Genomic DNA, 20,125 nt, shown 5'->3' on the forward strand with positions numbered 1-20,125 from the left:
AGAACTGGCAGGATGAGTGATGTCATCAGACTGTCACCTAACACACTAGCTCCAGCTACTTTATGAGGCACAGTACTTACTGCCAAGACAGACTGTGCGGCCTAGCTGTTAGATGATTTACTCCCAGTCCTGGGGTTTGTAAGTGTGGAGTTATGTTTTGCCAAGGCCTGAACCTCAAGAGAAGCAGAACAGCCTGGGAGACATGACAGGAAAGGAGTAGTCATCCTGTACCCATGTATGAACACTGGAAAATCATAAACACTGACAGTGTGTGATAGAAAGAGTGTGCTGAGGACAGCTCGGGGGTCAGTTCCCAGCACCACAGGCGCTCACAACCTTCTGTAGCTCCAGTTCTGGGGTACCGGAAGCCGCCTGACGCCAGCCATGCATCTGGTACGTGTGACATGAAAAACCTTCATATTTATACTTTTCTACATTTTATTATTGCTCTTCCTGAACAAATTCACTTTTAAAAGGAGAGGAGGAGTGTGGTTTTGTTAATATAAAACTTATTGAAATACACAAAGTAGGGTGTTTTAGGAATCAGTCTGACTAGCAATTTAACATGCCAGGCATTTTAAATCTTATTTTTAGTGTACATGTCCACAGGGAGGTAAGGACAGCTCTGCATCCATGAGGGACAGGGAGTGAATTTAGGATGTCAGGTTTGCGCAGCCTGAGTACCAACACATGTAACTCATAGAGCTTCCGTGCGTTAGGGCCAAGGATAGAGATAAAGGGCTGGCAAGATGGCTTCGTGGGTAAGGTGTTTGTAGCCAAGCCTGAGAATATGGTCCTGTGGATCCATGTAACAGGAGACATTTGCAGTTCTCTTATCTCCACATATATGTAGCAAGCTTAGGCCATCAGACCTAGGGCTACCTGCAACCCTTTTTCAGAGATAGAAATATATATTTCTGGGTGTGGTGGTATAATCCTCTAAACCCATGAGGCAGAGGCAGGCTTATTTCTAGGACTTTGATGCTAGCCTGATCTATACAGCTAATTCCAGGCTAGCTAGGGCTATACAGTGAGACCCTTTCTCAAAGAGCAACAACAAACAAAAGCCCACAGTGTAGGTCCTGTAACTCCTAAGAGCTTTATATCTTATAAAAATATAAGATGAGGGGATATGTTTGGTGGAGGTGTAGTCAGGTGTGGGGGAAAGGGGTGCCTCCTTGGACCCATGCTGAGGCAACCCTTTGCCCAGGCACAGATGGTTAGTATAGAGTTTAGGAGCTTATTTAGGGCATGGGAGGGGAGTTAAGAGGGTAATAGAGACAGAGAAAGGTGGGGGTGGGGTGGGGGTGGGGGCTGGGGAGAGTATAGGCCAGCCATGAGCTGGTGGAGAGAGGGGGGAGGGGCTAGAGGACAGAAAGGAAGCAAGAAGGCAAGAGGGAGGAGGGGCAAGCAGCTGCTTTTATAGTGGCACACCTGGCTGTTGCCAAGTAACTGTGGGGCAGAGCTTAGACAAAATGCTAACAGCCATAACAATGAAAACACCAAATAAGCTGTTTTTATGCCAGGGGCATTGTAATGAGTAATACAGATTTATTTTTGACAAATTTTGCTGTAGTCATTTCTGTATTAATTGATTCTGGAAGATTCAGGTATAATCGGTACATCTCAGAGACCTCAATCAATAAATCAACCTAAAAATAAAAAATAGATTTAAAATCATGATACCAGACAACTGTAACCTGAGGATTATTCTAGTAGATCACTGCAGTCACTTGTATGGAAACCCAGTTACTGCCACAGGACTTGTGGATTCTTGAGATTTTGCTTGTTAACTGGTGGGCCGGGTATGGTGGTGCACACCAGGCTCTGTTACACAGAGGAACCCTGTCTGAGGGGTTGGTGGTAGGGAGTTAATTCTAATAGTACCAGAAGTAGAGTGTTGCATCTGAATACTGTGTTGCTGTGGTCTAGGTTTACTATCAGATGTCAAGGAAAACCACTGGAGCCCAGAAGATGACCCATATCTCATAGTAGCCCTCTGCGAACCTTGCCTGATAACTTCAAATGCACATAGAGTCAGCTAACGTATGCCTTTAGAAGAAGTGGGGATACAAGGTTATTAATTCTTATTTGGTACTTTTCATAAGGCATCACAAAGAGGGAGAATAGACACTACCTAGTTTATATGCAGTCTCCAAATGCTAAGCTGTAACAGCTGACAGATGGGATCAATCCAGAAAGGATAAAATAAGAAATTGCTGTGGGCCACAGTGGCTGACTGATGCAAAGGTTAAGCAGCATTTGTTAAATAGCCTGTGAACAGGCGGAGGAAGAACAATTCAGTTTAAAGGCAGGAAGGTGCCATGATGGAGTTATTTGACGTATTAAACCTAAAAATCAGATTAAAAATAAAAATTTAGAGAAGCTAGTCTTGGGAAAGAATTATGGGTATAGTAGTAACTACAGGCAAGAAACAGGCACAGTGGGCTAAAAGGAACTGCCTTCGGACTGTACGCGTTTGGGCCCGCAACGTTCCATAAGCAGGCCACGCACAGAAAATCCAAGAGTGACATATTCTACGATACCCTTTTTGTATATGTGGCCAGTGTGGATGCTGAAACAGGAAAAATGCTTCCCCCAAATGGAACTGAAATTGGCCTAGCAATGGGGCAGGAAGGTAGGTAGCCAGCGGGGCCTTCCCATCTCTGTAGGCCGTTCACAGGCTGCTTGTTGCAATTTCAGGATTGCTGCTCCGCAGGAACTCGACCTCTGGGGTCATTTCTGAAGTGAGATTTTAAATAGTTGTTCTCTCCCTCTATGGTGGATGGGGTCACAGATCACTTGTTTTAAAATGTCATTGGTCTGGTTTAAAAGAAGAGCACAGTAGGCTGGAGAGGTGGTTCTGTGGTTAAGAGCCCTGGTTGCTCTCTCAAAGGACCTGGGTTTAATTCCCAGCCAACAACCACATGGCAGCTCACAACACTTCCAAGAGATCCAAGAGATCTTATGTCCTCACACATGCATATGCAGGCCAAACCCATAAAATAAAAATAACTTAAAAGAAGAAATTAAAAAACAAAAAGAACACAGACTGTGGTAACAAACCCTGTGCTTTGGAATCTGAGGCTAGGATTAGGATTGTTGTCCTTGAAGAATGAAGGAAATGTCTCAGCCTGAGGGTAGATCATGCCATGTCCCAATTATCCGCCCCTCTTCTGTAAGGTAAGAGAATTCTGTCTGTACATCTATGCAACATATATAGCACTCTCTGTGATTCCCAGTCCTACTGATGCTTTGCCTTGTGATGTACTTGGGCAAGTAGGATGCGATTAGAAGAGATATATGCTATATAGACATTGCAGTTTTAGGTCTATTACTTGGGTGGCCATTTGTTTTCCTCTACCATAAGAATGGCATGTCTCAGGTCTGAACATACAGAGTTAATGGGGCAGAGAAGGCCAAGGTAACATGCAACCTAAGCAAATTACTATAAGTCTTTGAATTTTGGAGTTTGTTCTTACAGTAGCATATTATATTACTGTATAATTGGCCCTCCGTCTGAAGGTCCTACATCTGTGGATGCAGCCTACCTTGTATTGTTAAGTAGTTAGGCGTACAGTGATTCATTGCATCTACACTGAACATGCAGCAGAGGATTTTTTTTTTCTTCTCATTATTTTGTAACTGATACAGTCAATCAGCTTGGCATAGTTGGATGTCTTTGTTTTGAGACAGGGTCTATCTCCATAGCACTGGCTGTTCTGGAATTCACTATATAGATTAGGCTGACCTCAAGATTACAGAGATCTGCCTGCCTCTGTCTCCTAAATTCTTGAATTAAAGATGTGCTCCACCATGCCTTGCTATTGTTGGATTTTAACTGTTCCCCAAATCTCCAAGTGTGTTTTCTCACCATAGACGTACTATTGGGAGGTGCTGGAAACTTTAGGAGGTGGAACTTAGTCCCAAGTCTTTGAGTCATTGGGTATGTTTCTGGAAAGTGGATTATGGGACCCTGGCCATTTCCATACTGTCCCCAGCCTTGAGTGATGAGTGGGCTTTGCTTTGTCATGCATTCATGTCAAGAATACTTCAGCATAGGTGTGAAGATAGTTATCTGAACAAGGTTGGAACCTCTGTAATCATGAGCCCTAAGAATCCTTCCTCTTTAAAGTTATCTTAGGCATCTGTGATAGTGATGCAAAGTTGATGCACACTGAATTTACACAGAACTTACATGTTATTCAATAGTAGAAAACCTCAAGTACATGCAAGTGCAAATGTTACTTGCAAACAATTAAAAAATTAGTCATCAGTGGAACTTCTCATCTGCAGGAGTTCCTGAAAACAATTCCCCAGAGCTGCCGCCTCAGGACTACTGCAGTATTTAACTTACCTCAGAAACACTAAGTTCACAGAGAGAGACTGACTTAATCCCAGGTAACTCGACTTTGAGCTCAATTTTCAGAGGTTTCTCGTTCTGATCCTTTACAACCTTTAATTCATAGGCAGGTTTCTTAACCTCCACCTGGATTTCCGAACTAGAAATCTCTTCTATAAGGCATCTTCCGTTGGCTGATGCTTGTTTTTTTGTCAATAGTAACTCAGGAAGGTGATTAGGTTCACTCACAGTACTGCTTCTGATCCTCTCAAGAGTATTTTCTTCATGGAAAAAATGGGAAGGGAAATGCAAATATTATCAGGCTTTGGGATAGGTAGTGTTCACAGAGACAGCTGGTGAAGCTGCAGTTGTATTATTTTGGAAATGTTAGCTCTAAAGCATCTGCAACAGCTGGCCTTGCCACTCAGTGATAACCTGCCTAGCAACTGGGGTTTTGGGTTGGATTTGATTCTGGCACAGCTAAACAAACAGACAGAGATACCCAGAACCTCAAGCCAAAGAATTAGCTTGGGAATCCTGCAAGATTTTGACATCTTTCTGGATACTCTGATATTGCTAATAATGTACATTTTGCTCCCATTCTTTTAAGATAGAGACTTGTGGCCTGAAAACTATGCACAGGCTGCAAACCCAGAATCTGTCATCACTTCATTTTCAGCTCACATCCATCGACTTACCTGTTCTCATCATCTCTTTGAAGTTTGGGAAGTCAGTTTTAATGCCCATCAGACTTTCTTTCATTCTCTGGATGCTTCCTTTCAGTCTAAAACTAGCAACATGGTATGAATGTGCAAGTGTGAACTGGAGTCGCTCCTGGACACAGCGCATGGCCATCCTTATCAACTGATCTTTGATCCCTTGGTCTTTTTCAGCTGCTTTCAGGACACCAGGATTGTAGGCAACATCAATGATGGTATAAGCACCTGTGTGTAATTCAGAGACAACTTGACTCTATAAGGATTTTTGTTGGGTAGTATACTCATCCATATTAGCAAAGTTGCAAACTACAGATTCCATCCCTGTGTTCTTAGAGCAAGCACAGAAGCACTATGTTAAGCCAGCAGTGGCTGGTCAGAAAGGAAGCTGACAGAGTTTATTAGAGAAATGGCTTTGAAGTGAGAAAAAGCCTTAGACAACAATGCAGTATATGGAGATCTAAGCATGATGGGACCTTAAAGGGAACTATGAGAGGAGCTTCGTAGGTTGAGAATGAGAGAAAGTGTGTGGGAGGGAAAACTAGCTGCAGATTTGAGATGGTAGAGATGCAGGGACAACAAGGGTCCTGCAGAGGGCACCCTTCAGAGCATTTGCAGGAACAAAATCTCCCTGAAGACCACGCCAAGAAACAGAACAAAAAGCTGATTTATTAAGTAACTCTTAAGGAGTGATAGTACTTTTCATGTCACATAATTTACTTCGGAATGGTGTACATGAAGTCATAGAAGAGACGGTGATGATGAAGAGAAGGCTGATTCTTGTCAAGTCTCAGCAGGGAGGCAAGGCCTGATTCAGGCTGTAGGATCTGGCCTAAAGATGCAGGTGTCTGTTCTAACATATACACAAAATTCCAATTCTATGCTGCCATTTCTATTTGAGTTAAAATCAGATCAGACTATTAGAAATCATATTAAATGTGTATAAAGCACACTAATTTGTTGGTAATTATTTCATAAATCATTATACTAATATAACTAAAATAAAATTATTTACTGTGCCACTTATTTAATAATATAGCCATCAGATGAAATAATTTAATTAAAATATTTCTACCATGTAAATTCTGTCTTTGAATATGTTCAATAAAAAAAATTCACATTTGGCTGGTCCATGGTGGCAGAACACTTTTAATTCCAGGAGGCGGAGGAAGGCAGATCTCTGAGTTTATGGCCAGCCTGGTCTACTGAGTGAGTTCTAGTCACAGCTACATAGAGAAACCCTGTCTGGAAAAAAAAAAAACAACAAAAAATTCACACATGCTTTCTTTAATTGTTTATACCTGATGCCTCAGCGAAATCTTCGGCTCTGCCAACACTTACAGGTACAGGATGAGTGGCTGATTGTGGAGCAGGGATCCTTTCCCATTGACATAGGTTGATAAAAAGTACTTTTTCATTTGGTTTCTAGAAAGTGAATAATTTTGATATTGCCAAATGAGATTTGATGACAATATCCTTTTTTTTTCCCCTAGGCCTTCCCACATGCTAGGGAAGTGCTCTGCTACTCAGCTAGGTTTCCCGCCAAGAGGGAGACTTCTGGTCACTCATTCAGTGACTATATTAAAACTGTGCTTGACATCCTGCAGAATTTCCAAGCAATTTCTTTGACTTGAAGTTCTTTCTGTGTTTTGGTTCATTTGTTTGTTCATTTGTTCATTCATTCATTCACTCCTTTTGCTATGCCAGCAACCAAATACAACTCAGAGCCGCACATGCATGGCCAGCATTCTACCACTGAGACACACTTTTTTGTTACTTGATTCCCCAAAGCTTCTGGCTCTTCATCCTAAATCCAGCCTCCGATCTCTCCCAGAGGAACTGGAGAGAGGAGGAGCTGAAGTTACGAATGCTGGATGTGTTCTGGACCTCACATCGTGGCTTCATTATTTCACTAACAGTATGTTCTTTATTTGGAAAAGTCCCCAGCTCCCGAGTCCTATTAAATCAGAACCAGGAAGCCTTTAATCCCAGTACTCAGGAAGCAGAGGCCAGAGGATCTCATCAGAGTTCAAGGCCAGCCTGGTTTATATAGCATGGGACAGCCAGGACTACATAAAGGGACTGTCTCAACAAACAAAACATTCATTGCATCTGGGCCAGTTTGATGGCTCAGTGGGTAAGACCACCTGGCTCCGGGCTGATGATCTGAATTCTCTCCTCACCTCATCGAAGGCGAGAGCCTGCTCGCAGAGTCATGCTTTGTCCTTGCACGTGTACTCTCTTGCACCCACACACACATAAAATGTAATGAAATTAAAAAAAAAAAAACCTTAACTCATTATAGCACTATTTTTCCACCTATCAGGACAATAAAGTTGCATTAGGGGATTTCCAAAATACCAAGTATGAATTTCTCATTTTTACTCCTTCAGTGAAATCTTCCATGTGGTTTCATTTTCTGTTCAGAGAGTTTTAATAAACTTCTCTTGTGTTAAAGTAGCTCTAAAAAAGGCTTCTGTATCCCCTGGTTAACCCGGAGTAGTTTTATTGAAGACCTCTCCTCCCTTGCACCAGCTCTACATACTAGGATCTTAGTCTGCAGACAGAGTTGAGGTTCTGGGTCGACACAGAGCTGTTTGCCATCTTTCAGCTCCTGCTGAATGAAGTTCCGGTAGCGCTCGGGGTCATTTTCAGCCAAATCATCGAGCATACTCCAGAACTGGGAAATGTGGGTGAGAAGACCCTTTGAGGAAGCCTTCATGTTGGTGATGAGAAAGGCCTTTGGAACCTGCAGAGAGACAGGACTTGAGAAAAGGCATCTAAGGTATTTATGGCCTTATTTCCTCTTTCTGGGAAGGAGGAAGGCTTTTGCAATTCTGCTGGGCAAGGTTCTCAACTGTTCTTGCTTCCTATGTCTAAAAGACTGCACGCCCATACTGCTTAACATGACTTTTCTACAGTCTGTGAGTCGAACCACTTTCTAAATTCCCACGCTGTACCTTGTACTTATGTTTGGTCTTCACAAATACAGAGGGAACAGAAAGCACTTTTGTTCCAATAGTTGGATATTGGCTGCCTTGATGCCTTCCAGACCTGAAATTGTGAGGTGTGTGTGTGTGTGTGTGTGTGTGTGTGTGAAGAAAGAGAGACGGGCAGAGAGATTGGGGCAGGAGCAGTCAGACATACAGACAATACGGAGAGTATAGTAGTTAAAAGTAGGCGCACTGGAGCCAGTATGCTTACGTTCTTCCTAACCGCACACACCTATGTTGCCTTGAGCAAGTAGTGTATATACTCAAAATAAAGATGAAGATTAAGAACACTAATACTTAAAGCTGGAACACTTGATAAATGCTATGTAAGAGTAATAGCCAAAGATCACGCCATCACCCTCCTCCCGCAACAGAGAAATGTCCCAAAAATTTAAAAAGAGGTTTAGAGTCTTCAAATTATATATTAAAATTAGACTGAATCGACAACGAATACACACTTAATCCAAACGTGGGGGAGAACGCACCTCTTCTCAGTTTGGAGACAAACTGCGACTCCGGTTACCATGGTAACCAGGCCTGGTACACCATCTAACTGGGTCCGGGGAGTGCAAAATAGAGCGATGTCTCTATATTCAGTTCCGGTTCTTTTCTCCACTGCGGGACTGGCTCCTCAGCGGGCCCGTCCCGCTTCTCTCTCAGGAGAGCGCCGGCTTCCTTCCTGCACCTGTCAGCTTCCACGGCGACCGGCGAGCCCGCTCCGTAGGAGTCTCCTGTGGGAGGGAAGCGTTTCTCCGGAGCACGACTTCCGGCCCGGAAGGAAGCCGCCGCCTTTTCTCCCACCCCGCCACGCGAGGCTGCGGCGCACGGTATGGGTGTGTTTGTGTGTATTTGTGTGGGGAGGGCGTTTCGAGGGAAGGCTGCGGAGAGCGCCGAGGCTGCTGCGGGGCAGGGAGCCCGCTGACAGACATGGGAGTGTTTCCCCCGACTTCCCTTTGGAGACCTCAAGCTCCCCCTGAGGCACTCTAGACACTTCCCGCGGCCCAACGGAAGGCCGCGCCCATGCCCCGTGTCCCCATTCTGTCCCGGGAGTGAAACCGAGCCGCCGGGCGCCGTCCCAGCCCAGCGAGAGCGGGGAATGCCCGGGTCCGCCCGCAGGCCGCGTTCCGCGCCTGCGCCCGCTCTGGCCTGGGTCCCGGAGAGAGAGCCGCCGGGCGGGCTCGGCTGGGGGAAGGCAGCCGTAGCCTGGGCCTCGGGTGAGGGCACAGTAACCGGTGGGAAGGCTGCGTTTTCACGAAGGACTCGGGCGAAGCTGCAGAGCTGCCTTTCAGCCCTGACTCCTTGGCTTCCTGGGTCGGAGGAGATCTTGTAATGGAGTGGTTCTTCGTCTCACACTAACAAGATGCCTGATTTCCTCAGGATCGAGGGGTGAGTGACCATCGGGACAGTGGCACCAAGCCCCTGCTAGCTACACATGTGAATATCTATCGCTCTCTTGTGGGTTTTGGAAAGTTCCGTGCAGTATAGGAAACAAAATGTCCTGAGTAGAGATATTTAGGTCATTTAAATTTTTTTTACAATTCAGTTTATTTTTTTTTTAACTGTTGACATATGTGGTGTTTGTTGCCTTCAGATCTGTGTGTTTATATCGTTGCAAGCGAATTTTGGGGAATTTTGAGATTTGATTTCTAGCCCGGACACTGACACATCCTTTGCCTGGGTCCATGCATCCTGGGGGCGGGTTACAATTTTAAGGAACTTATTTTTAAAAGAAGAGTTGGGATAGAGTCCAAACTCGGGGATCCCCATAGGTTAAAACAGTCAACTGAAAATGTTTGGGGAATCAAATTGCATCTGTATTGATCACGTACAGACCTTTCCGTCTTTGATTTTTATTTTAATCTCCTTCGTAACATTTATATAACATTTGCATGGTTTTAAGTATTATAATTAATCTAAATACCCCCACTCATCCTAAATGTGGAAGAGCATGTCTGTTGGCAGATGGCAGCATTTAAGAGGACGAGGAGTTAAGGGCTAGCTGGGGCTATTTAAGACCCTGACCTTAAAAAAAAATAACAGTCCTAATTTAAAATACAAAGGAGCATAGTTTATATGCAAATACTATACCATTCTGAAAGAGTTGGGCACCCTAGGATTGCTTTGTGTGTGTGTGTGTGTGTGTGTGTGTGTGTGTGTGTGTGTGTTACCGAGGGACTGTATCCAGGGTGGCAACTCTTAGGCTAGGCAAATGCTCTACCAGCCCATACTTGGATTTAGTTACCTTTAGGGGTCCTGGAACCATTCCACTGTGGATTTTGGTTACTTGATAGAGACTTATGAGGACTGAATAACGTGGTGCTTGTGGAAACAATTTTGAGCAGCTTTGTGCAATTTTAAAGACTTAATGTACATCTTCCCCTTTCATCCTTACATATACCATAGTATCAGAATGGTGAAAGGTAAATTTTCCCTTAGAATTTTCTAAGTTCACTTGATTTTTTTCTTTGTTCATTTCTTTGTTTCTTTATAATTTAATAAAAATAAATCTATTGTATATTATTGGTTCATTTCAGATTAAAGAATGTCACGGGTTCCATTGGGGAAAGTCCTCCTGAGGAATGTCATCCGGCATACAGATGCTCACAATAAGGTAGGTGATACAATCTAGTTACTGTCTACACTTCTTGAGAGCATACAGCAAACCATGAATTATGTAGCGAGATAACAAAGATGCATAAGAAATAATCATAGTTTGAAAGTCCTATAACATGAGGATAGTTACAAAAGGCTTTAGTGCATTAAGGAAGGAATAAAGAAATCTACCTTGGGAAAATTAGAATGATTTCACAGAATGAATGGTCTTTGATGTTTGAACTGTGATAAATAAATGTTTACCAGATGCATTGTTTTTGACTGAGAATAATCCTCTACACAAATACAGAGCAACAGAGCAGGGTCTAGTGATGATGTCTCCTGTATGCAAAGCCCTCATTCCATTCTTACCCCGCAAGCATGTATCATTTGGGGGCAACACATTAGGCTTCTAGCGAGTAGAAGATACAGGAGTAGTGATAGAAGGTAAGGCACAAGTGGCAAATTAGAGTTGTTTTTATGAAACTTATGAGATAAACTTCCTCTTTTATCAATAAAAGAGTCATCTCTTATTGATGGGCAATAAAGAAGTCATCAGCTAGGAGTGGTGTCTTACCTGTTTCATACCTGTAAGTGGTGTTTTACCCTTGAGGGGGTGAGGTGGTAAGATTGCCACATATGTAAGTTTAGGGCGGTGATTTCTCAGCTCGGCAGAAGGTAGATGATGGAGAGAGGGGCACTGGAGAATCTGATGGGATGAGTGGTAGCAAGCTTAGAGACAGAATCTAGGAGACTCTGAGGCGATGCTGTGACGAGAGTGGAGTCCAGCAGAACCATCTTCTGTGACTGGGAAGGAAGTAATGAAGGGACAACAATGGCAAACACTAGAGACACACTTGTTTGGTTTTGAATATATTTATGAATAGGAGCTTGATAACTGAGAACTCAGACTTGGAAGCAAGGAGAAAAATTGGAGCTGGAATAGAAGTTTGGGAATTTAGACAGTTATGTAAGAGTGCACCTGTAATGAAAAGATCAAGACCTGCTTGTCCCATTTTCTTCAACACACTGTACTCCTGACTTGGTCATTTCTATCATTGTCAGCATCATAGTACTTAGGTGTTAAGTACTGGGGATTGAACCTGTGAATCACTGAGACTCACTGAGCTTATTGTCTAGGTGGTCTTGATCTCACTCTGTATTCCGGGCAGGTCTGGAACTTATCACTTCCATAGTGACTATGATTACAGACCTGTTAACAAGTGGATGGGAGTGTGCTCTTGCTACTTATACAGCTCTGTTAATTTTACTTCTAGTTGCATAGGGTCTTGGATCTGAGAGAGACAGCTAAAAACAAAGTAGTTCTAGCATAGGTTTAACCAAGTGTGTAAGAGAACTTAGAAATAAACTGTGCTTTTGTTTTTGGCATTTGTCATCTGCTTTCCAGTATATTTTCTGGTAGCTATGTTGCTGTGTTTCTGTTTGTGACAAGAAGTTTAATTTGAGCCAGGTATAATGTACATAGCTGTAATCTCAGCACTGAGGAGACAGTCAGGAAGTTTGCTTAAGTCCATGGCTAGCCTGTTGTGTGTGGCAAGAATACAGAAAATAAACAAAAAAGAACTGGGGAGGTGGCTGCTTCTCCACAGGGTCTGAGGTTTGGTTCTCAGCTCCTGAATGGAGCTCACAGCCATCTGAAACTCTAGTTCCAGGGAATCGTTCACTCTCTTCTGGCCTCTGTGGGCATGCATGCACATGGTACAAAACCTCCATTCACATAAAATAAGATGAGACAAAAGTTAAAAACAAAACAAAGTGGGCAAGAAGATGGCACAGGTAAAAACATTTGCTATTGCAAGCCTGGCAATCCAAGTTTGATCTCCAGAACCCAGGTGAGAAGCCAGATGCAGTGATGCAAGTTATCCAGTACTTCTACAGCATGGTGGGGGCTGGAAGCTCAAGTGCCAGATAGTCTGGAGTATGTAGTATAGCAGCAGAAAACGAGAAGGACCCTGACTCAGTAAGGCAGAAATCAAGAACTAACTTGAAAGTTCTCTCTGACCGTCACCCCATGGCATGAATGTTTCTCCTTCTCCCTCCCTTTCTTCCCTTCTCTTGGTTGCTTTCTCACTGTCATACACACACAAAATAAGTAAATGAAAATGTATATCTATCTATCATCTACTTATCTGTTTTTTCTTAATGTAAAAAGAGATGTGTAGGGAATTTTTCTTTTTGTTTGTTTGTTTTTTTGTTTGTTTTGGGGGGGGGGGATTTGGTTTTTTTGGAGACAGGGTTTCTCTGTATAGCCCTGGCTGTCCTGGAATTCACTCTGTAGACCAGGCTGGCCTCGACCTCAGAAATCTGCCTGCCTCTGCCTCCCAGAGTGCTGGGATTACAGGCGTGTGCCACCTCCGCCCGGCTATGCCTAGGGAATTTACAGACTTGTCTCTACTGGGTTTATGGCATAGGCCTATAATAATCTCCGCCATCCAGGAGGGTGAGGCCAGGCTGGAGGACCACAAGTTGAAGACCCGCCCAAGTAATCTAGATTTTTGTCTCAAAACAACACTATCAGAAAATAAAAATCCCACCACCACCAAAAAACAATAAAAAACAAGACAGAAACCAACAGGCAGGGGTTTGGAAGGGGTACCATGCCAGTGTTAAGAGTGTGTACTGCACTGAGAAGAAAAACAAAACTAAGCAAACCTGTCTCTAGCCTGGAGATGGAGATAAACACCTTTGATCCCAGCAGGAGGCAGAGACCATCAGATCTCTGAGTTCAAGGCCAGCCTGGTCTACAGAACAAGTTCTAGGCCAGGTATACATAGAGAAACCCAATCTCCAAATAAAATAAAACAAACAAACAAACAAACAAAAAAAAAACCCACAACAACAAAACCCAAAGGAAAAAGAAAACCTGTCTAATTGTTTTAAGAATATTGGTAAGATCTCTGAGATTTTGCGACTTCTTTGTAAAATATTCTAATGGTGCCTGCTTTGCTTTCCTGTAAGATCACTGTTGTGATTAAGAACATATTGTATCTCAGAACCATGTGGAGTTATTATTTTTTGGTTGCAGTAGGACTGTAAAACTAATGAGGTGATCAGTTTGTCTCTTCAGGACTCAAAACTTGTTACTGCATAATTGTAGATTTAGTGCATTGGACTGGCTAGTCAGTTTTTAAACTCCGTAGAGAAACTAGAAGTTACTTTCCAGACATATCCTAGTCTGTATCCTAATAGTTAGGCCAGATTGTACTTTCAGTTGCTTTGTTTTCTGTAATGCAACGAGCTGTTTTTAGTGATTGGGTTTTTGTTTCTTTTTTAAAACATTTCTTTTTTAAAACATGTAGATTCAGGAGGAATCCGATATGTGGAAAATCAGAGAACTAGAGAAGCAGATGGAGGATGCTTACCAGGGGACCAGAAGGAACACAGTACCCAGCAGCTCAAGGTGAAGCATGCTTCTGAGAACCAAAATAACTCTCATTTTAGCATTACTAACTTTAGCTTTAAAACAATCTGGTATGTTAAGGGTAGATGCATTCAGTTCAGCAAATCAGTAAGCCTTCCTCGGTTCCTAAATTTAGGTCCAAGCCTAACAGTGACGGCTGTGTTAACATGACTGTCCTAGTCCTCAGTGGGAAACTTAACATGCTCCCTGGACTAATGTAAATTTTACATTTCATGGATTCCAGTCTTGTCTAATAGCTATAACTTAGGGTTTTCTACTAGAGTATGTTTTGTCCTCCCTCCTTCCCTCCATCCCTCTTAGCTTATAAAAATTGTATGATTTGCTGGGCATGGTCATCATGCCCCTAGTCCTAGCACTCAGACAGAGGCAGATAGATCTCTGAGTTCTAGGCAAGCCTGACCTACATAGTGGTTTCCAGGCTAGCCAAGACTACAGAGAGAGACCCTGTCTCAAAAAACAAACACAAAGTTAATTTCTTTTACTTAGTGTGTTGGAAATGTTTTGTATGAGTGAATGTATATGGGTGTGCCAGTGCACACTTGGAAGTCAGAGCATAACTTTCAGGGATTCGTTCTCTTAACAACTGTAGGTTCTGGGAATAGAACTCAAGTCATTAGGCTTGCCAGTCAAGCACCTTTACTTCTAGCCATCCTGGGGTCTTATAATTAATTCAGTCATACTGTTCTCCTTTAGCCTATCACACCTTAAAAACTTTTATTTTATTTGTGTCTATGTGACCTTGGGTGGGCAGCAGGGGCCAGAAGAAGGCATTGGATGCCCTGAAGTTGTAAGCTGCCTAACTAACAAGGGTGCTGGGATTTGAACTGACCTCTCCCAGAAAAGCAATAAATGCTCTTAACCATTGAGCTTTAGCCCTAGGCATCTTTTTAAAAGCCTTTGCCAGGTTCAAAAATATTTCCTTGGCAATAATTTGAGTGTAATCATAAAGGATTTTGAAGGCTTGATTGTTCTCTGGGAGGTATAGAGTGTATTATGAGATATTAGAAATATCTTTAGGGCTTCATATCCTTTTTAAGTATAAGAGATAATAGGTACATGAGATAAGTCAGAATCCTGATTTCTAAAGCTAGAAATCTAAATCTAAAAGAAAAGAATTACAACTGAGTGTGTTTGTGGAGTATGTGGAATTACTGTAGTACTAGGCTGAGTGTGACTGGTGTCACTGTTGTACGGTGCAAAGGTAGGGTCTCAGCAGGTTCCATGAGTTTTGTTGATGCTGCTTCATAAAGTGACATCACAGATTGTTTATAAATATATGTTTGTCTCCTTTCATTTATAGTCGAATGAGAAGCGATGGTTTTGATGAAGAAACTCAGAGAGACTACTGGAGGTCAAAGAATGAAATTTCTGGGACTCTGGAAGATGATTTTCTTAAGGCTAAGTCCTGGAACAAGAAGTTATATGATTATGAATCCAATATACCAGATAGGTTTGTGATTACATTCTTGTGACCCCCTAATGGTGTTTGGCTTGAGAATATGTATTGTTGAAATTAAATGTCCTAGAGCTGGAAAGATGGCTCAGTGGTTAAGAGCACTTGTTGCTCTTGTAGGGGACCCATGTTTGGGTCCTGGAACATACAAGGCAACTTATAACTGCCCTAACTCCAGTCCAGGGGATCTGAAAACCATCTTCAGACTTCTGTGAGCATTGGGCATGTATGTGTAGTTAGGCAAAACACTCATACACAAAAATTAATAAAAAGTATGTCTTCAAAACAGATTGTCCCCATAATAGCTTGTAAGTAGATATGCATAGCAGTACTTACACTGGCTAAGAAATGGCTACTGCCATGTGGATGAATGCATTTAATGGAATGTAGGCTTTCCTTATAGTGGAGTAATACTTGGTGGTAAAAGGGATAAGTACTCATTATTTATGCCTAATCTCAAAAATTTTACAAATGTTAAAAGAAGTCTGATACAAAGACCACATGTTCTTTGTATTTTAGTATGTCTAGAATAGAAAATCTATAGAGACAGAAATACTCAGGTTTGTTTTGGGCTACAGGTTCTGCACCTGGCATGCAAATCACTTTAGAGTATCCCAGAAAAAAACAAAACAAAACAAAAAAAAGAAAACTGAGTTTTAACAAAAGCTGGGCCTAGTGGGCATGCCTGTAATCCCAGCACTCTGGGAGGCAGAGGCAGGTGGATTTCTGAGTTCAAGGCCAGCCTGGTCTACAGAGTGAGTTCCAGAACAGCCAGGGCTATACAGAGGAACCCTGTCTCGAAAAAACCAAATCCAAAAAACAAAACAACAACAACAAAAAAAAAAATAGAGTGTCCCAGAGTAGATAACATGTTATAAAGTAGTTTGGGAGAAGAACTTCACTGCTAAAGAAAAGACCATATGAATTCTTTAGTGTTTGATAAAGAATAGTACCTCCTGTGTCTGGATACAATAGAAGTATGTAAAGTAGAGCTATTCCTGAACTATTGTGTGGTTTTACTGTGCCCCTTTTTTCTGTGCATGTGTGTGTGTTTAGTATTCATGCAACCCAAAATCTAATTTTGTTTGAATTTCCAATTTTGTTTTATATGCATTGCTTCATAAAATACTTTATTATGTCAACTTACAGATGGGGCCACAGTGGTTATAAAGAGTTGTATCCTGAAGAGTTTGAAACAGACAGGTAGGTAAATGCACTTACTAGAACAAAACCAAACACCTCAGATAAATACAAAGTTGTGCCATCAGTAGCGTTCCTAACACTTACAAAGGATTAGTTTGTCATTGAGAATATAACTAGAACCTGGAATGGTTATGCATGTTGTCGTCCCAGTTAGTCAGGAGCCTGAGGAAGGATTGCAGAGTCCAGGAGTCTGAGTCCAGCCTGGGACATGATGTCCTGTCTCCAAAACAAAGAAAACAAGCAGAATTTAGTTGGGAGACAGTCCTGATGTATCTTTCCAGACTTAAGTTTGTTCTGTAAGCCTAAGGGTTTAAAAAAAACTGCACCATCTGTAGTGAACATGTTCCAAGGTGCCCCAAACCTTAAATGTTTTATAATCTATTTTTATAGTCTGTCTTCCTATCTCCCATATTGTTTTTGTTGTTGTTGTTGTTGTATATTCAAACCTCCTTTGCTCTGTAAGAAGTATCCTACTGTTTCTCTTAGCCATATACAAATTGTCAGCATCATGCTTGTACTTTGGAGTCATTGTTATCAGCATCATGCTTGTACTTTGTTAAGTCATTGTTAAGTAAAACAAGCTATACCAAATGATGGATCTGATAACCCAGATGGCTGTAAATGACCTAAGATGGTTAGAAGTAGACACAGTCATAATTCAAGTCCTAGGTGGGACACAGTGGAATAGTGAGGATTTTCATCTTCTTATTCAGAATGATATGCAATTAAAATCTTAAGAATTATTTCTGGAATTGACCCTGGTTGGCAGGAATTAGAGAAAACGAAACCATGAATAAGGGAGCGGTGGTATTTGGTATTTCATATGTAACTTAGCCTAGCAGATCAGGAGTTTGCTTTTTGACAGGATTTCCTATAGCTCAAGATGGCCTTGCACTCCTGACCCTCCTGCTTCTGCTTTCCAAATATTGGGATTATAGGTATATACCAGTATGTTTAGCTCAAGTTAGGGTTTTAAAGATGAGGAAATAAAACCTTTGTAATAATAGATGAGCCACACAGTAACTATCAGAGCTCTCATTTGTTGGGTAGGTTGATAGGAATGTATGTATGTAGACAGTCTCTTTTTGTAGTTCTGGAGGTGCAGAACTTGTTATGTAGAGGAAGCCGTCCTCAAATTTGGGAGGTCTTGCTTCTGCTTTCTTAGTGCTGCCATTATAGCTATACACCATCATACCCAGCTCAAAGTTCTGACAGTTCAGATGTTAATAATTTACCTAGAGTACAGAATATTAAATAGAAATGTACTTTTTCTTTCCTCCATAAAAGTTTTGTCTTTTTTTTTTTTTTAAATTAGTAGTGATCAGCAAGACATTACCAATGGAAAAAAAACATCTCTCCAGGTAAAATCATCTGCCCATGAATCCCGAAAACATAAGAAGTCAAAGAAATCCCGTAAGAAGAAGCAGAAAAAACGGTCACACAAAAAACAGAAGAAAACCAAAAAGGAAACTACGGACATAACAGCAGATTCCTCAAGTGAGTTCTCAGAGGAAACTCGAGCTTCTAGTACCAGGAAAAGGAAGCAACCACACAAGAGCAAGAAAAAATCCAGGAAAAAGTCTCCTAAAAAATCTTTACCTTTAGGAGGAGAAAGTGATACTTCTCAGTCAGATGATTCTGCATCTAGCAGTTCTGAGGAAATCGAGGAAAGAGACACTAAGAAAACCAAACGGAAAAAGAAAGAGAAGAGCGTCCATGTTCCCATGCCTGACCCTGAGGTACAGGAAAGGACAAGCAAGCGCAGGAACTGGAAGGTGGCTACCGATGCCAGGTCTGCTGAGAGCTCAGAGGATGACTAAGTGGGAGAGCGGCAGTCGTTTCCCACCGACTCTTAAAAGGAGGGGGGGGGGGGGTTGCCAGTGACTCCTGCAGCTCAGGAGTCTGAGGTCAGAGTTGTCCTGCCACAGATTCCTTTTTCCTATTTTGGCTTGTTAATTTCCATCCCTTTTGTTAATAGGGAATCTGGTATTTTGTTAAGGTTTCTTGAAGAGATTATTTTTTTTCAATTAATCACTTAGGGTAGAATACCTATACAGCAAATTAAAGAACCCAGAAAGCTGAACTCAGTAATGACCTGGGCACCAGTTGGAATGTTGGATTTGGGGGAATGGATTTGGGGGAATCAAGAGTCCAGGATGAAGGAGGACCGAAGTGTGCTAAATAGAATGGTTTGTCAAGGAGACCTTGCTATTTATACAGGAGGTAAACTGCCTTCAGCTTTGGTGCTTTGATTCTTCTGCAGTTGGGCCCTATAGGCATCTAGTTTACTTAGTGAAAAAATAGTTAAAAAAGAACAAACCTTTTCCCTTCATGGTAATATCTACAGATGACTGCTGAGGAACCTAGGGTTTTCAGCCCAATTTCCCTGCTGGTCAGGGTCTACAGCTACATTTAGCATAACCCAAACATAACAGTAACTGGATAGTACATGGTTTTCTAGTTCCATTGCTGTGTATTGCCCAAATGGGCTTGTGTTTGAAATTGTTTAGTTGTCCTATCTATCAAATGGAAAGAATTAGGAAGTAGTTATGTTGCCAATGATGCTTTCAAAGAGAGTCAGGGTATCAGCCATCTAAATGTCTGTCTTTTTTTTTTTTCTTTTGCTGAGATGGGGATTGAACCGAAGGCCTTGCATATACTAGGCAAGTGCTCTACCATTGAGCCATAACCCCAGTCCTGTTGTTTTCCTTGTTCATTTCTAACAATGGACTTATTCCATTCTATTAATGGATTTTAGATTTTCCCTGAAACCAGTTGAATCAATTCCAAAATGAAACACACTTCTCAGGGACATACCCACTTCCCAGTCTGATTTTGTGTTTTGATTATCAAGAACATATTATTTACCCCTGCTATATACTGTGATCCTGATATTAAAGAAACCAAAATGCCAGTGGAAAGTGGCTGGTAGAACAGTTGGCTTTTCATTAAGAGGAAAGATACAGTGACATTGTCAGGGTTTTTGTGGTTGTCACTTTGGTACTGAGTGAAATGCACGAAAACTCTAGGCTGTAGGTCCTGGTTCTGCCACTAATTGGTTTGAGTTCTAGAGCAGGTTAACTAACCTCCCTGGCCTTACTTTTTGCATGTGTAATACAGAGATACTTCATGGTTAGCATGACAGACACCAGCAATAGAATACAATGCTGACATCCCATGAAGTGGCATTTTATAGTTCTAACAAATCTGTGCTCTTTATGGAACATATTTCTAATAAAGTGCTTGTTCTTAAAATATATGGTTGGCCAGATGTGCCCTATCCCTTGATTATGAGCAGGTGCCGCCTTTGGGGATACTGAAACACTAATGACTTTAGTTCTCAAATGCCAATGCTCCATGGTATATTCTTTTCCTTGGGTTTAG

The 20,125-nt window shown here is 41.9% G+C and overlaps 2 protein-coding genes across 5 annotated transcripts; one reads left to right on the top strand and one right to left on the bottom strand.

Annotated features, from left to right (window-relative positions):
• Positions 1 to 1,494: 1,494 nt before the first annotated feature.
• Positions 1,495 to 8,635, bottom strand: Pih1d2 (PIH1 domain containing 2). The gene is made up of 6 exons (XM_052188382.1): positions 8,537 to 8,635; positions 7,604 to 7,807; positions 6,360 to 6,483; positions 5,041 to 5,286; positions 4,358 to 4,623; positions 1,495 to 1,652 (listed from the first exon to the last, which is right to left on the bottom strand). The coding sequence occupies exons 2-6, from the start codon at positions 7,778 to 7,780 to the stop codon at positions 1,518 to 1,520; spliced, it is 948 nt and encodes a 315-aa protein (XP_052044342.1). The 5' UTR covers positions 7,781 to 7,807; positions 8,537 to 8,635; the 3' UTR covers positions 1,495 to 1,517.
• Positions 8,636 to 8,786: 151 nt separating this feature from the next.
• Positions 8,787 to 19,359, top strand: Nkapd1 (NKAP domain containing 1). Of its 4 annotated transcripts, none has more exons than XM_052188383.1 (6): positions 8,787 to 8,878; positions 10,586 to 10,662; positions 13,964 to 14,064; positions 15,386 to 15,535; positions 16,688 to 16,741; positions 18,057 to 19,359. In XM_052188383.1, the coding sequence occupies exons 2-6, from the start codon at positions 10,594 to 10,596 to the stop codon at positions 18,559 to 18,561; spliced, it is 879 nt and encodes a 292-aa protein (XP_052044343.1). In that variant the 5' UTR covers positions 8,787 to 8,878; positions 10,586 to 10,593; the 3' UTR covers positions 18,562 to 19,359. The 4 variants fall into 4 exon arrangements, with proteins under 4 accessions (XP_052044343.1, XP_052044345.1, XP_052044346.1 ...); XM_052188385.1 differs by having other exon boundaries at positions 18,060 to 19,359; XM_052188384.1 differs by lacking the exon at positions 8,787 to 8,878 and adding an exon at positions 8,925 to 9,437.
• Positions 19,360 to 20,125: the final 766 nt, after the last annotated feature.

This window comes from Apodemus sylvaticus, chromosome 7 (genome assembly GCF_947179515.1).
Source record: "Apodemus sylvaticus chromosome 7, mApoSyl1.1, whole genome shotgun sequence".
Lineage (NCBI taxonomy): Eukaryota > Metazoa > Chordata > Mammalia > Rodentia > Muridae > Apodemus > Apodemus sylvaticus.

Bases quoted from the DNA above. Each gene is read 5' to 3' on its own strand.
- Pih1d2 (XM_052188382.1), bottom strand. From the start codon at position 7,780: ATGAAGGCTTCCTCAAAGGGTCTTCTCACCCACATTTCCCAGTTCTGG. The intron at 6,484-7,603 runs GTATGTAGAGCT...TTCACTTTCTAG, and splicing joins GTCTGCAGACTAAGATCCTA to AAACCAAATGAAAAAGTACT. The intron at 1,653-4,357 runs GTAAGTTAAATA...TTTTATTTTTAG, and splicing joins GTGAACTTAGTGTTTCTGAG to GTTGATTTATTGATTGAGGT.
- Nkapd1 (XM_052188383.1), top strand. From the start codon at position 10,594: ATGTCACGGGTTCCATTGGGGAAAGTCCTCCTGAGGAATGTCATCCGG. The intron at 14,065-15,385 runs GTGAAGCATGCT...TTTCATTTATAG, and splicing joins ACAGTACCCAGCAGCTCAAG to TCGAATGAGAAGCGATGGTT. The intron at 15,536-16,687 runs GTTTGTGATTAC...GTCAACTTACAG, and splicing joins GAATCCAATATACCAGATAG to ATGGGGCCACAGTGGTTATA.